The sequence below is a fragment of the Pseudophryne corroboree genome, chromosome 2, assembly GCF_028390025.1.
Source record: "Pseudophryne corroboree isolate aPseCor3 chromosome 2, aPseCor3.hap2, whole genome shotgun sequence".
Classification (NCBI taxonomy): Eukaryota; Metazoa; Chordata; class Amphibia; order Anura; family Myobatrachidae; genus Pseudophryne; species Pseudophryne corroboree.
The window spans coordinates 15393638-15406979 of NC_086445.1; the positions used below are offsets into that span (position 1 = coordinate 15393638).

The 13342-nt window shown below is 48.6% G+C and overlaps 1 protein-coding gene across 1 annotated transcript; it reads right to left on the reverse strand.

Annotated features, from left to right (window-relative positions):
* Window positions 1-3301: 3301 nt before the first annotated feature.
* Window positions 3302-10521, reverse strand: LOC135050455 (protein ZAR1-like 1.S). The gene is made up of 4 exons (XM_063956947.1): window positions 9920-10521; window positions 7243-7335; window positions 6752-6826; window positions 3302-3814 (listed from the first exon to the last, which is right to left on the reverse strand). The coding sequence occupies exons 1-4, from the start codon at window positions 10481-10483 to the stop codon at window positions 3674-3676; spliced, it is 873 nt and encodes a 290-aa protein (XP_063813017.1). The 5' UTR covers window positions 10484-10521; the 3' UTR covers window positions 3302-3673.
* Window positions 10522-13342: the final 2821 nt, after the last annotated feature.

Consider the following 13342-nt stretch of genomic DNA (forward strand, 5'->3'; position numbering starts at 1 on the left):
TCAGTAATACTAGTACAGTGTCTTGTGCTGCATCTTGCTGCTCAGTAATACTAGTACAGTGTCTTGTGCTGCATCTTGCTGCTGTAGGGTGCTGTGGTAGTGTCCTGTGACTGTGCATTGGTCATCATCATTCCAGTCACAGTGGTATCTGGGGGTGACAATTCCAGAGTGCTTTTGTGCTGTTCACTAATACTAGTACAGTGTCTTGTGCTGCATCGTGCTGCTCCGTGTCAGTTCTCAGTAGTATCTTCAGTGCTCAGTATCACTGCTCATTGTCTTGTGCTGCATCGTGGTGCTCAGTAATACTACATTACTAATACTAGTACAGTGTCTTGTGCTGCATCTTGCTGCTCCGTGTAAGTTCTCAGTAGTATCATCAGTGCTCAGTATCACTGCTCATTGTCTTGTGGTGCTCAGTAATACTACATTACCAATACTAGTACAGTGTTTTAAATTAGCATGCGGGGGTGGGCGGGGTTATCGGCTGGCGATCAACCACAGGGACTGCCAGCTCCAGCGCGTTTTCCCAGCTGCCTTGCAGCTCCCAGGAATCAGATGAACCCGCCCCCCAGCCAATAGGAGTCCGGGTGCAGGCTAAGCTCCATAATGGAGTATGCCAATTCCCAGTCGCTGTGCATGCTGCATGGCTGTCCCCAGGAAATCAGGAGGTAGTATGCACGGAAATCTTCCAGGGTAGCCAGCACTGGCGAGCCCGGAAGATTTCCATGCATGCTACCGAAGGGGTTAACCTACCAGTATATTTTTGGGGATTGTGGGAGGAAACCCATGCAAGCACAGGGAGAATATACAAACTCCACACAGTTAGGGACATAGACCCATGACCTCAGTGCTGTGAGGCAGTAATGCCAACCATTACAAATTCCATGCTGCCCCAAAAGCATTGCATCCCCCACAGAAAGTAATGGGGGGTTGCAGCTGCCGGCGGGAGCGTAGTGATACTATAACTGCTTGGGTCTCTCAGTGGTACATATGGGGGAAGGCAAAATACTAAATATTTGCAGTTAACCCCCCAAAATCTGTTTGATAAAAGTGCTACTGGCTGTAAGAGCCAGAATTTTCACTAGGTCTGTGTTGGGCCATTTCTCCAACCCACACCCCCAGACCATCAGTGCGGGCAGCATCTCCTCCTAGAAACCTTCAGAACTTGGCTAAAGTGGAGTACACATTAGACAACCCGTGTACCCAGCTGACAGCGATATATCGTGCGGCCCGTACACACACTGCACGATACATCATTCCCCCGTTTCATCCAAATGTGCAGCCATCAGCCACATAGAAAGTGACGGCAGATAAGAACCACTTGGCCCATCTAGTCTGCCCCTTTTTTATCCTTTAGGCAATCTCAACCCTTTTTGAACCTTAATTCTTTGTAAGGATATCCTTATACCTATCCCAAGCATGTTTAAATTGCTCTACAGTCTTAGCCTCTACCACCTCTGATGGGAGACTATTCCACTTGTCCACTACCCTTTCTGTGAAGTAATTTTTCCTTAAATTTCCCCTGAACCTCCCCCCTCCAGTTTCAGTGTATGTCCTCGAGTTCTAATATTTCTCTTCCTTTGAAGAATGTTTCCCTCCTGAACTCTGTTGAGACCCTTGATATTTTTGGAAGTTTCTATCATGTCCCCCCTTTCCCTTCTCTCCTCCAAAGTCCAAACTATACATGTTAAGATCTTTTAGCCTTTCCGGGTACGTTTTGTGGGGATCCGGTCTGAAGATCGACAGTGTCTAGGTCGACAATGTTTAGGTCGACCACTATAGGTCGACAGTCACTAGGTCAACATGGATGGAAGGTCGACATGTGCTTCACATTTTTTCTTTTTTTTGAATTTTTTCATACTTAACGATCCACGTGGACTACGATTGGAACGGTAAAGTGTGCCGAGCGAAGCATGGCGAGCGAAGCGAGCCATGCGAGGGGACGCGGTGCACTAATTTGAGATCCCGGTCACTCTACGAAGAAAACGACAAAAAAAAAAATCCTCATGTTGACCTTTAGACCTGTCGACCTAGAAACCCTGTCGACCTTCCATCCATGTCGACCTAGTGACTGTCGACCTATAGTGGTCGACCTAGACACTGTCGATTTGATGAACCACACCCGTTTTGTGATGTAGGCCATGCACCATTTTAGTTGCCCTTCTTTGTACACTCTCTAATGTATTTATATCCTTCTGGAGATATGGTCTCCAGAACTGGACACAGTATTCCAGATGGGGCCGCACCAATGACCTATACAGTGGCATTATCACTGAGTAGCCTGAAGAGGTGATGAACGCCATGTGATCACACTGTGCGCACTCACTGGACGATAGGAAGTTGCATTCCATTGGAACCTGGCAAATCGTTCAAAATATCGTCTAAAGCAGTGGTTCTCAAACTGTGTGCCGTGGCTCCCAGGGGTGCCTCAGGACACTTGCAGCGGTGCCCTGGGTTGGTGGTCCAGGACCAATCAAAAATAATGTTATTGCCAATGTAATAGGTAAAACTAGAGCTGGCAGCTATCAATCATAAAATGTGGACAAACAGAAGCAAATCCTGTCCCTCTCCAGACATCTGAACTGAAGGATGACACAGACAGACAATTTACTGAATTTAATATCTTTCTAAATTTCTCAAGAAACTTTAAGCTTAGGGATGCCATGAGGGGGGGGGGAGAGGGAAGAAAAAAAAAAAAAAAGTGATACTCAAGGGCGCCGTGACTCAAAACAGTTTGGGAACCACTGGCCTAGTGTGCACCCAGCCATGGTCTATTGCTGTATGTATTGTGGCCCAGGTTCCGGATGTGTCATTAATCAATATTATCAGCCATTGCCACCTCTACTTCTCATATGGTGGGGGGGTAGTAAGGGGAGAAATTCAAATGCACCAAAAGGATCGGCGGGAATAAATCTGATTGGCAGCATGATCCTAACTCGACCAGACCCTGTCAGGGGCGTTTTAACAGGAGGAGGGGCCCCCTGTGCAGACTCCCGGTGGGCTCCCTCCTCTGTACGGGGGGGAAGTAGTCTCCAGCGTCATGCCGGCGTCTACTGTGTGCATGCGTAGGTCTCTGGAAACATGGCACCTGTCATGTTCTGGAGACCAAAATCACTACTGTGCATGTGTGGCGGCCATTTTGGCTGTGATTTTCGCCACAGGTTGCAGTGCTTGACGCTGGACTCCAGAGAGGCAGGTATTAAAATATGGGTGCAATGTGTGTGGTGTGGACCCCCATGTGTCCTGTAGACACTGCCCTATACCTTCATGTTAGGACAAAAAGTGAAGAGTGGAGACAAGCTAATTTTTTTTATTTTTTTATTTTAAGACTGCAGTGCTTTTATAGTCACATAGAAGGCATGACGTGATATGTACAGAGACAGCCGACACTCGGCAGCAAGGTGAACGAGACGTCCGTTCGACTGTTCCAGAGAGACGCTCCCGGGCGGCCGTCGTAGGTAGTGTGAGCTTTCATTGACAGTGAAGTATCCATACATCCAGGTACCAACAAAAAAAATCCTTGTTTTATTTACAAAGCGCTCACTTTACACAAAAGGAAACAAATTATCCAATGCAAACGCCAAAGAGACGTTTCACTTCCAATATCAAAATAAATAGGGTCACCACTAACTGTGGTGTGACGCAAGTCCTTCACACTTGGCGCTGCCGCCATTCAGACAATGTATTTAAAGCTATAAGTCTTGTCGCAAGACAGGCGCTGCCCCTTGCAGCGGCCACACAGCTCCTGGAGATGAGGTCGCTTTAGGTCGAGGAGTTTCCTGTCCGGGCAGGAGCACCAGGCTCGCATGCAGGTCTGGAACAGAGACTTGGGGTCAATATCTGAGAACAGATTCCATACAGCATTATGAGGCAGATCCTGAGCGGAGAGCAAAGCACAAAAAGCAGGAACTTTGCACCTTGGTAAAACCATGATGAATTGTAAAGTGGGGCTGCTATAAAGTGCAGAGATATATATTAATTATTTTTTTTTTTTGGGGGGGGTCCTCCAAGTTTAAATCTGAAGTTGCAGTGTAAGAACAAGTCTGTCCTGCATTTGTGGGCTACATGCAGAAGCAGGCCGTGTTTACCCTGCATGCAGACAAAGGTTATTTGTCCTCCTTGTATTGCTACATGGTTTGTGACTGATGCAAAGGTGCTTGCTTTATTTGCGACCAACCATCCCAGAATCAGCTCTTGTGTGTTTTATAAAAACCAAAGAAAACCTTATGCCGTATCAATACAAAACACATTTTTAAAGTAGTTCTCATGCCAAATAAAATGTTTAGGAGGATTCTTATGCAGGGCCGTCTTAACAGCATACTTGCCTACTCTCCCGGAATGGCCGGGAGGCTCCCGAAAATCGGTCGACCCTCCCGGCCAAACGGAAGAGCAGACAAGTCTCCCGGTTTTCAGTTCCCCCCTGCCCGGCCGCTCACTTTGAGAGTAAAGTGGGCGGTCCGGACAGTAGATGACACAATTCTTGTTGATAGTCACACCACCTGCTGTAAAATTCCGGTTATAGCGGCATTGCAGAGTTGGGGGGCGTGGTTTAAATGGTGTAATGCTGTAACCCCGCCCTCATTCTGCCTCTCCCGCGCCTCTGTTCCGCCTCCTCCCCGCGCCCTCCTCTCGTTATTGTCCAGCCCAGCCCCTCCACTGAGCCGTCCTGGCAGCTCTCTCCCGGAGAGAGCTGCCAGAAAGTAGGTAAGTACGCTTAACAGCAGTGTAGGCCCCTGGGCACAGCAATGCAATGCCCCCCCCCCCCCCCCCCCCAACACATCCTCCAGCGATAGGGGTGGGGGGTGCTATCAGCGGCAGCTTTGCTGTCCCACGGGTGGTAGGGGGTGATCTATCTTCCGCTCAGCATGTAGAACCTGGAGCAGTAATTTATGCTAATTACTCCTTTACTGCACAGATGGGGCTAAAGCAGAGGTTCTCAAACTCGGTCCTCGGGGGCACACACAGTGCATGTTTTGCAGGTAACCCAGCAGGTGCACAGGTGTATTAATTACTCACTGACACATTTTAAAAGGTCCACAGGTGGAGCTAATTATTTCACTTGCGATTCTGTGAGGAGACCTGCAAAACATGCACTGTGTGTGCCCCCGAGGACAGAGTTTGAGAACCTCTGGGCTAAACTGTAGAAGAAGGCATTGGGCTGAATGAAGAAGCCCTGGTACATGACTTCCAGGGTGGTAGGGGGTGTTTAATATGTAGGGGAGGAGTGGATAGTGGCGTGGGCTTAATATTTATCATTTTCTGGTGGGAGGGCAGCTTGCTTGACTGCAGATAACTCAAGTTTCTGTAAATAGGTTTCTTAGCTTTGAATGCGATAAAAATCTAGAGAGTCCCACCTTTCAGAAGGTTCTGGGGACTTGGGGATCAGAGTTCAGGAGCCAGAGCAGTCCACCAACAAAAAGCTACCAGGTGTGTGGAGCTGGAGCAAGGACCAGTTGCTTCAAGGCTGATCTCTGGTTCTGGGCATAGTAGGGACAACCTGCCAGTGTCCACCAAAAGGGAGAGTCACAGCTTTTGGAGTGTACACTCAGAAAAACTCAGACAGAACCTGAAATATCTGGGTGGGAAGAGCAATTAACAGGCTTGGATGGGGACCATTTCTTTCAAGTTGGATATCTCCAGTTCTCCAGGGCCAATTTTCAAAAATCTGGTACCCCTGGAAAGAGTGGACCCTCAGCCATCAGCCTAGGGCCCTTGGGCAAGGGCCCATACGGAAAGAAAGCCCTGTTCTTATGCACAGCAATAAAATTCTGGACTGCAGAGCTTTATTTTGCAACCCATGCTCTGAGCTGTGGGACCACTAGCTGCCTACGTGCGGTCATCTGACTATGCATGTGCGAGTGGCTAAAACTGGGGATCCAGAGGTCCCCTCTCCTGGTAAAATCTACCCGAGTAATAAAGTGTTCCTCCCCTTCACCAGCAGAACTCTATGATCACTGGATCCTTTCCGACATTTCAGTATTCAATGAGTAGTCAAATCAGAGAATTTGTCTCTCGATAACGTCAATCTGACTTTTTTTTTTTGTATAGTCGGATTGACATTGTCAGAAACAGAGCTAAAGCTTGTCGGATTTGGTCGAGAAACCGACCAAACACGTGGATCCGTGGCGAATCCAAAGATCCATGTGTTTTCCGACAAGTCGGAGTTGCCGATCTGTTGGAAAATAGTCAGCCCAATTGAATATGTCAGAACACTATCAGACCTAAAAAAAGTCGGAAACTGACGTCTTTCCATCAAGACGGCAGTTCCAGCTTGAATACCCCCCTATGCAAGAATGGTTACGTTGCAGTATGGGCCTGATTAAAGGAGACCTCCCCCCCCCCGGACATTACAACCCCACCACAGGGAACATAATGAAACAGCAGCCAAGTCCCTGGAACCTGTAAAGACATGACTAGCATGGCTTCCAGCTCCTATTGTATAATCCCCTTCTCCTGCCAATCACAATGTGTTATAATCTGTTTATTACATCAGGGGGTGTGGAGATGGGCTTCCTGGGGGCATTCATAATGGATGGGCATGACTTCATCCAAATATGATCAATCGTGGCAGCACAGACAGTGAGGCAGAATGCTCCCAGGATTCCTCAGCCGTTCTCCCTGTAAGCATGATCTGTAAATGCAGATCAACCTGCCCTGCATCTAGAATTCTCCGTCATCGCCAGGTTCAGAGACATTACCTGGGTGATAATAACTAGCAGATCTATAGTTACCCCACGGCAGAGCTTTTTACCTTGCACTCAATGGGCTCCACGTAGTAGGGGTTATATCCCTTTTGACATTTGTGGCAGAACTGTTTGAAGTAAACCTGGGTGATAAACCAGAGACAAGCAGTCAGGCAGGCAGACAGGGGCAGGGCACCCAGAGGCAGACAGGGCACCCAGAGACAGTCAGACAGGGAGGGATTAAATAGCTTTACGCACTAGCAGCGAAAAGTTACCCATTTCTACACCCAAGCGGTCTTTCTGGGTGTGATCAGTGCACAGTGGGGGAGTTTGGAAAAACCTTACACCTAGTGGAAAAACCAAGTGGTGAGAGATTTTTGGAAGATTGACTTTTCTAGTATTTCAGCATAAGGATTAGGAGAAGGCCCAGGTAGGGTAGAATGGCAAATTGGTTACTTGAGCGGTGATAATGAGCGTTACACGTGCGCAGATTACGTCTGGAGGAATTAGTACCCCATAACAAGTGATACATCACCTTACGTCACAGAGGTGCACTTACCTTATTTGTCCCGGAAACACACCACACGTAAGCACTTTCCCACCGCACCTGGCAGCCCCGGCAGTGGAAAAAGCCGTATTTCTGCTCCAGGAACTGTAGAGAAGAAGGACAGCAGGTCAGTGTGGTGATTCTCACAGCGCACAGTACCACTTCCCCATGCTCATTCCCACCTAATATATTCCATGCACATCCTATATCCAACTCCCAGTATCTGCCCCTACTCCATATGCACAGTACCACTTCCATATGCAGAAGAGGAAGAAAAAAAATGAAGACTCCTATTCATTGTGGGGTCAATGAGTCCTCCTCACTTAGACTAAGTTGCGTCTACCATGAATTATGCCATATTGAGGCAGGGCTGTAACTAGGGGGGGACCCGAGGGGCACATTCTTAGGGCACAAAGCTGAAGGCGGTGCGAGGGTGCAGGGTAGGGAATATTTTAGGTTTGTTTTGTTTTGTTTTGTTACAGCCAGAAGGATAGAAGAGGGCGGCCTCCACCCTGTCCCAGCCATAACACATTTCTATCTCCAGCACGTATAAGAGGGCAATCTGCATAGTATAACCGGCATACCGGGGCAAAAGCAACGTTTGATGTCCGAGACAGATTGTTACCCCCATAATGGAGATAATAAATAGGATTAAAGCACAGTACGAGAGTGGCCAACAGGACTCTATACCACTGCCCTTCCCCCCAACATAGGGACACCGCACAGACAGAAGCACAAATCACATCCAAGTGCGGATCCTGCGCAGACCGTAGTCCAACACAGAAGACCCTATACCATAGGTTTCCAAACACCGTCCTCAAGGCACCCCAACGGTCCAGGTGTTAAATGTATCCATGCTTGACCACAGGTGATTTAATTAGCACCTTAGTCAATTTGATTTAACCATCTGTGATGAGCCATAGATATAACTAAATCCTGGACTGTTGGGTGCCTTGAGGACCGCATTTGGGAACCTCTGCCCTACACATTCATACTCCCCCGCTTCCGATAACATGTCAGGGAGACAGTAACGTCTATAAGTGCGGCCGTGTGCCGCTACATGCGAGAGGAGTCAGAACAGTGGCTGACATACAAGTGTAAGTGAGCCCCAGAGCAGTCAGCGACACAGAATTCTCAGGGATTGCTGGTGTATTGTGTTTTACACGTGGTTCCATATAAGCAGCCATGAGAAACCTTCATTAAAAGAGGCGTGTAGTCCATAGGCGGCTCTATAACGGGTGCACGCGGGTCAGGGGGGCTACACCCATAATTACTTTCCTCTCCGGAGTCTTATGTCTGGGCTGCTAAAGAAATCACTGGAAAAGGGGCGCAGCATCCATTTTCCCAGTGATTCGTGCATGCACAGTAGAGATTAGTCACTGAACGTCGCCATGTTTCTGGAGAGTCCACCACACCACAGTGAGTAGGGGGCCTGCGCAGAGTGTGACACGGGGACCCTCCTCTCAAACAGCCCCTGATGTAGCCATAGGGATCTTTGTGCCTTAAAACCAATGCAGGGAAATGGCATCGGTGGTCCCATGTGGATGTGTACATCTCCCCCCCCCCCCCCCCATCCCAAGAATTTAACAGTTACATAATGGGGGTACAGGGCAATCAGGGAGAGTTGGCTGGTATGTACTAACAACATCACCATGACCGTCTGTAGAGTGGGCAGTAGCAGGATATGTAGAGCACTGAGACGGTCAGTAACGAGGATGGGGCTAGGACACCGCAGCGGTTGGGGCTCACAGCGGGGACAGATCTGCACAGCCATTACTGCTCCAAGTATAACAGAAGCTGTATGGGGGTTGGGAGACAGTTACATGGCCATTACCAGTACTGAGGCTACATACAGATACTAAGTTGTATAAAAGGGGATAAAAGCACAAAAAGAGAAAAAAAAAGCCATCCCAACAACATTGTCATCCAAACAAAAAGGAACAATTTTCTGGACCATGCAATGTCACGGTGCAGATACTGTACATGCATTTTCTGCACACAGGGAACATATGCGCTGGAGCAGCACAGATGGTGTAATGGTTAGCATTACGGTCTCACAGCACTGAGGTCATGGGTTCCATTCCCACCATGGCCCTAACTGTGTGGAGTTTGTATGTTCTCCCTGTGCTTGTGTGGGTTGCCTCTGGGTGCGACGGTTTCCTCCCATAATCCAAAAATATACTGGTAGTTACAAATTACCCCTAGTGTGAGTGGGAGTGTACACACATTGTAGGGAATATAGATTGTAAACTCAGCTGGGGCAGGGACTGATGTGAATGGACAAATACTCTGTACAGCGCTGCGGAATATGTGCGCGCTATATAGGTAACTGGTAGTTAAAAAAAAAAAAAAAAAAAAAAATTAATAATAAAATATATATATATATATATATATATATATATATATATATATATATATATATATATATATATATATATATATATATATATATATTCAGCACAGGACCACTGGGCAGCCATGCTGTTTATGCACAGACATTTAGAGTAGAGGGTACTACACACCCTTCCTCTCTGCACATTGTAATCTGCCCCACCTGCAGTACAGCACAGCATTACCCAAGTGTAAGTGTACTCCTTTATGCCATTTCCCCCCTAGCTCCACATAAGCCCCTGTATCTGATGAGATGACCTCCCTGGTGTAGCACAGGGATAGAGGCAGAGAGTCTCACCTGGAACATGGGTCTCCTGCTGGCCTCAGCCTCAATCCCCCCACCTTCCTCCACGTCGTCCTGCTGCGTCCCCACATCCTTGTCCACCTCTCGCTGGATAGGCGGCAGCGTGAACAGTCTCCTGTCGGACAGTCGGGAATACACAGCTATTGTCCGAGGAAATCTCACCGGGGCTACGATGCTCAGCCCCGCGTGCTGCCCGGGCACGGGGCCACACAGGAAGGGCCCTCCCTTGCGGTTCTTTAGGGTGCGGGGTCCCAATGAGCACTGGACAGATGCATCCACTCTGGGGTTCACCTGTACCCCTACCTCCTTGGTGTAGAAGCGATTCAGCCCCAGTTCTGGGCCTAGCTGGCTCAGCAAAGCCCTCAGCTGGGCCCACTTATAGTTATCCAAACAGTCAAAAGGGAAGGGGTGCTTCACCGGCCCCTGGGTACCCTTGTACGGAGGCTTCCAGTACGGCTGCTTGGGCTTGTAGAATTGGGGCTGCTGCCGGTAAGGGGGTCCATAGTTGGGGAACACAGGATACTGGGGATATTGCTGGTGATACATAACTCCGGCCATACTGACTTATAGGCTTGCCAGAATACACACAGCCCCAGACAGGAGCTTTTATCAGCCTCTGCCCTGGGGCTAATCAGTGAAATCAGCAGCACCGGTGCCTGTCTCACACCAGCATTAACCCTGCAGCTCCCGTTCAGTAACCCTCGCACGCACACAGCGTACAGAGCCGTGCACATGGTGACACGCCGGCAGGGAGCGTGCAACACACTCACACTGTCTATAAAACCCTTTTACTGGCACACTGGGGTTCAGTATGACTTACAGACGGACATAATACCGACGCTCATACTCCCGATAGCCATTCACCAACAGTCAAAATACCGACACAGTCAAAATGCCGACATTCATTATTCCGACATGTTCAAAATGCTGACATAGCAAGAATACTAATATTTGAAATGCTGACATGTCAAAATACCGACATGAGTTTCACGTGGGGGGGTTGTGTCAATGTCGACATTGGTCAACATAGACACTAAATGCACCGCATCCCCACGCACGGCGAGCGGCTTCGGGTACGATGCCTCGCTGCACTCCCCATGCTTCGGGCACGGTGCCTCACTGCGCTCCCCATGCTTCGGGCACAGTGCCTCACTGCGCTCGGCACACTATTATATTCCCCCTCCAGGTGCACTGGGATGGTAAAGTATGAACAAGTCTGTTTTGGGGCAAAAATTCCTTAAAAACACATGTCGGCATATTAATATGTCGGCATTCCAAATGTCAGTATTCTGACTATGTTGGCATTTTGAACATGGTGGCATAATGAATGTTGGTATTTTGACTGCGTCAGTATTTTGACTGTCGGTCAATGGGTGCTGGGATTATGACCGTGTCGGTATTGTGTCCGTCGGTAAATCAGCTGCAACCCGTCCACGAGAGGGTCACAGTATGTCTCGCTGTCTCCATCCTTAGGCCATATTCCCATAGAATCTTCTAGGAGGCCCGTCCTGGCGGTGACCGTCTTCTTGAGTCTTCCTATCTATACAATTGCACAAATATTCTCAGTTGGATTTGAATCTGGGCTGTAACCTATTCGGGGACGGACGTCTGCACTATTCCCTCCTTCCTACCTTTCCGCCATACATTACACATATTATACATTATTTCTCTGACGTCCTAGTGGATGCTGGGGACTCCGTCAGGACCATGGGGATATAGCGGCTCCGCAGGAAACAGGGCACAATAATAAAAGCTTTAGGATCAGGTGGTGTGCACTGGCTCCTCCCCCTATGACCCTCCTCCAAGCCTCAGTTAGATTTTTGTGCCCGACGAGAAGGGTGCAATCTAGGTGGCTCTCCTGAGCTGCTTAGAATAAAAGTTTAAGTTAGGTTTTTTATTTTCAGTGAGTCCTGCTGGCAACAGGCTCACTGCTACGAGGGACTTAGGGGAGAGAAGAAAACTCACCTGCGTGCAGGATGGATTTGCTTCTTAGGCTACTGGACACCATTAGCTCCAGAGGGAGTCGGAACACAGGTCTCACCCTGGGGTTCGTCCCGGAGCCGTGCCGCCGACCCCCCTTGCAGATGCCGAAGTTGAAGAGGTCCAGAGGTCCAGAAACAGGCGGCAGAAGACTTTCAGTCTTCATAAGGTAGCGCACAGCACTGCAGCTGTGCGCCATTGTTGTCAGCACACTTCACCAACAGTCACCAACTGTCACTGAGGGTGCAGGGCGCTGGGGGGGGCGCCCTGGGCAGCAATGTATAATACCTTTTTATGGCTAAAATACATCACATATAGCCCTTGAGGCTATATGGATGTATTTAACCCCTGCCAGATCTCACAAACTCCGGGAGAAGAGCCCGCCGAAAAGGGGGCGGGGCCTATTCTCCTCAGCACACGGCGCCATTTTCCTGCTCAGCTCTGCTGTGAGGAAGGCTCCCTGGCTCTCCCCTGCACTGCACTACAGAAACAGGGTTAAAACAGAGAGGGGGGGCACTTATTTGGCGATATGATTACATATATAAAAATGCTATAAGGGAAAACACTTGTATAAGGGGTTGTCCCTGTATAATTATAGCGTTTTTGGTGTGTGCTGGCAAACTCTCCCTCTGTCTCCCCAAAGGGCTAGTGGGGTCCTGTCCTCTGTCAGAGCATTCCCTGTGTGTGTGCTGTGTGTCGGTACGTGTGTGTCGACATGTAGGAGGACGATGTTGGTGAGGAGGCGGAGCAAATTGCCTGTATTGGTGATGTCACTCTCTAGAGAGTCGACACTGGAATGGATGGCTTATTTAGGAATTACGTGATAATGTCAACACGCTGCAAGGTCGGTTGACGACATGAGACGGCCGGCAAACAAATTAGTACCTGTCCAGGCGTCTCAGACACCGTCAGGGGCTTGTAAAAACGCCCATTTACCTCAGTCGGTCGACACAGACACAGACACGGACACTGACTCCAGTGTCGACGGTGAAGAAACAAACATATTTTCCTTTAGGGCCACACGTTTCATGTTAAGGGCAATGAAGGAGGTGTTACATATTTCTGATACTACAAGTACCACAAATAAGGGTATTATGTAGGGTGTGAATAAACTACTTGTAGTTTTTCCTGAATCAGATAAATTAAATGAAGTGTGTGATGAAATACGTGGGTTTCCTCCGATAGAAAATTATTGGCGGTATACCCTTTCCCGCCAGAAGTTAGGGCGAGTTGGGAAACACACCTTAGGGTGAATAAGGCGCTCACACGCTTATAAAAACAAGTGGCGTTACCGTCTCCAGATACGGCAGCCCTCAAGGAGCCAGCTGATAGGAAGCTGAAAAATATCCTAAAAGTATATACACATATACTGGTGTTATACTACGACCAGCAATCGCCTCAGCCTGGATGTGCAGCGCTGAGGGGGCTTGGTCGGAT

Bases quoted from the DNA above. Each gene is read 5' to 3' on its own strand.
- LOC135050455 (XM_063956947.1), bottom strand. From the start codon at position 10,483: ATGGCCGGAGTTATGTATCACCAGCAATATCCCCAGTATCCTGTGTTC. The intron at 6,827-7,242 runs GTAAGTGCACCT...TTTATCACCCAG, and splicing joins GTGTTTCCGGGACAAATAAG to GTTTACTTCAAACAGTTCTG. The intron at 3,815-6,751 runs GTAAAAAGCTCT...TCTCTGTTCCAG, and splicing joins TGGAGCCCATTGAGTGCAAG to ACCTGCATGCGAGCCTGGTG.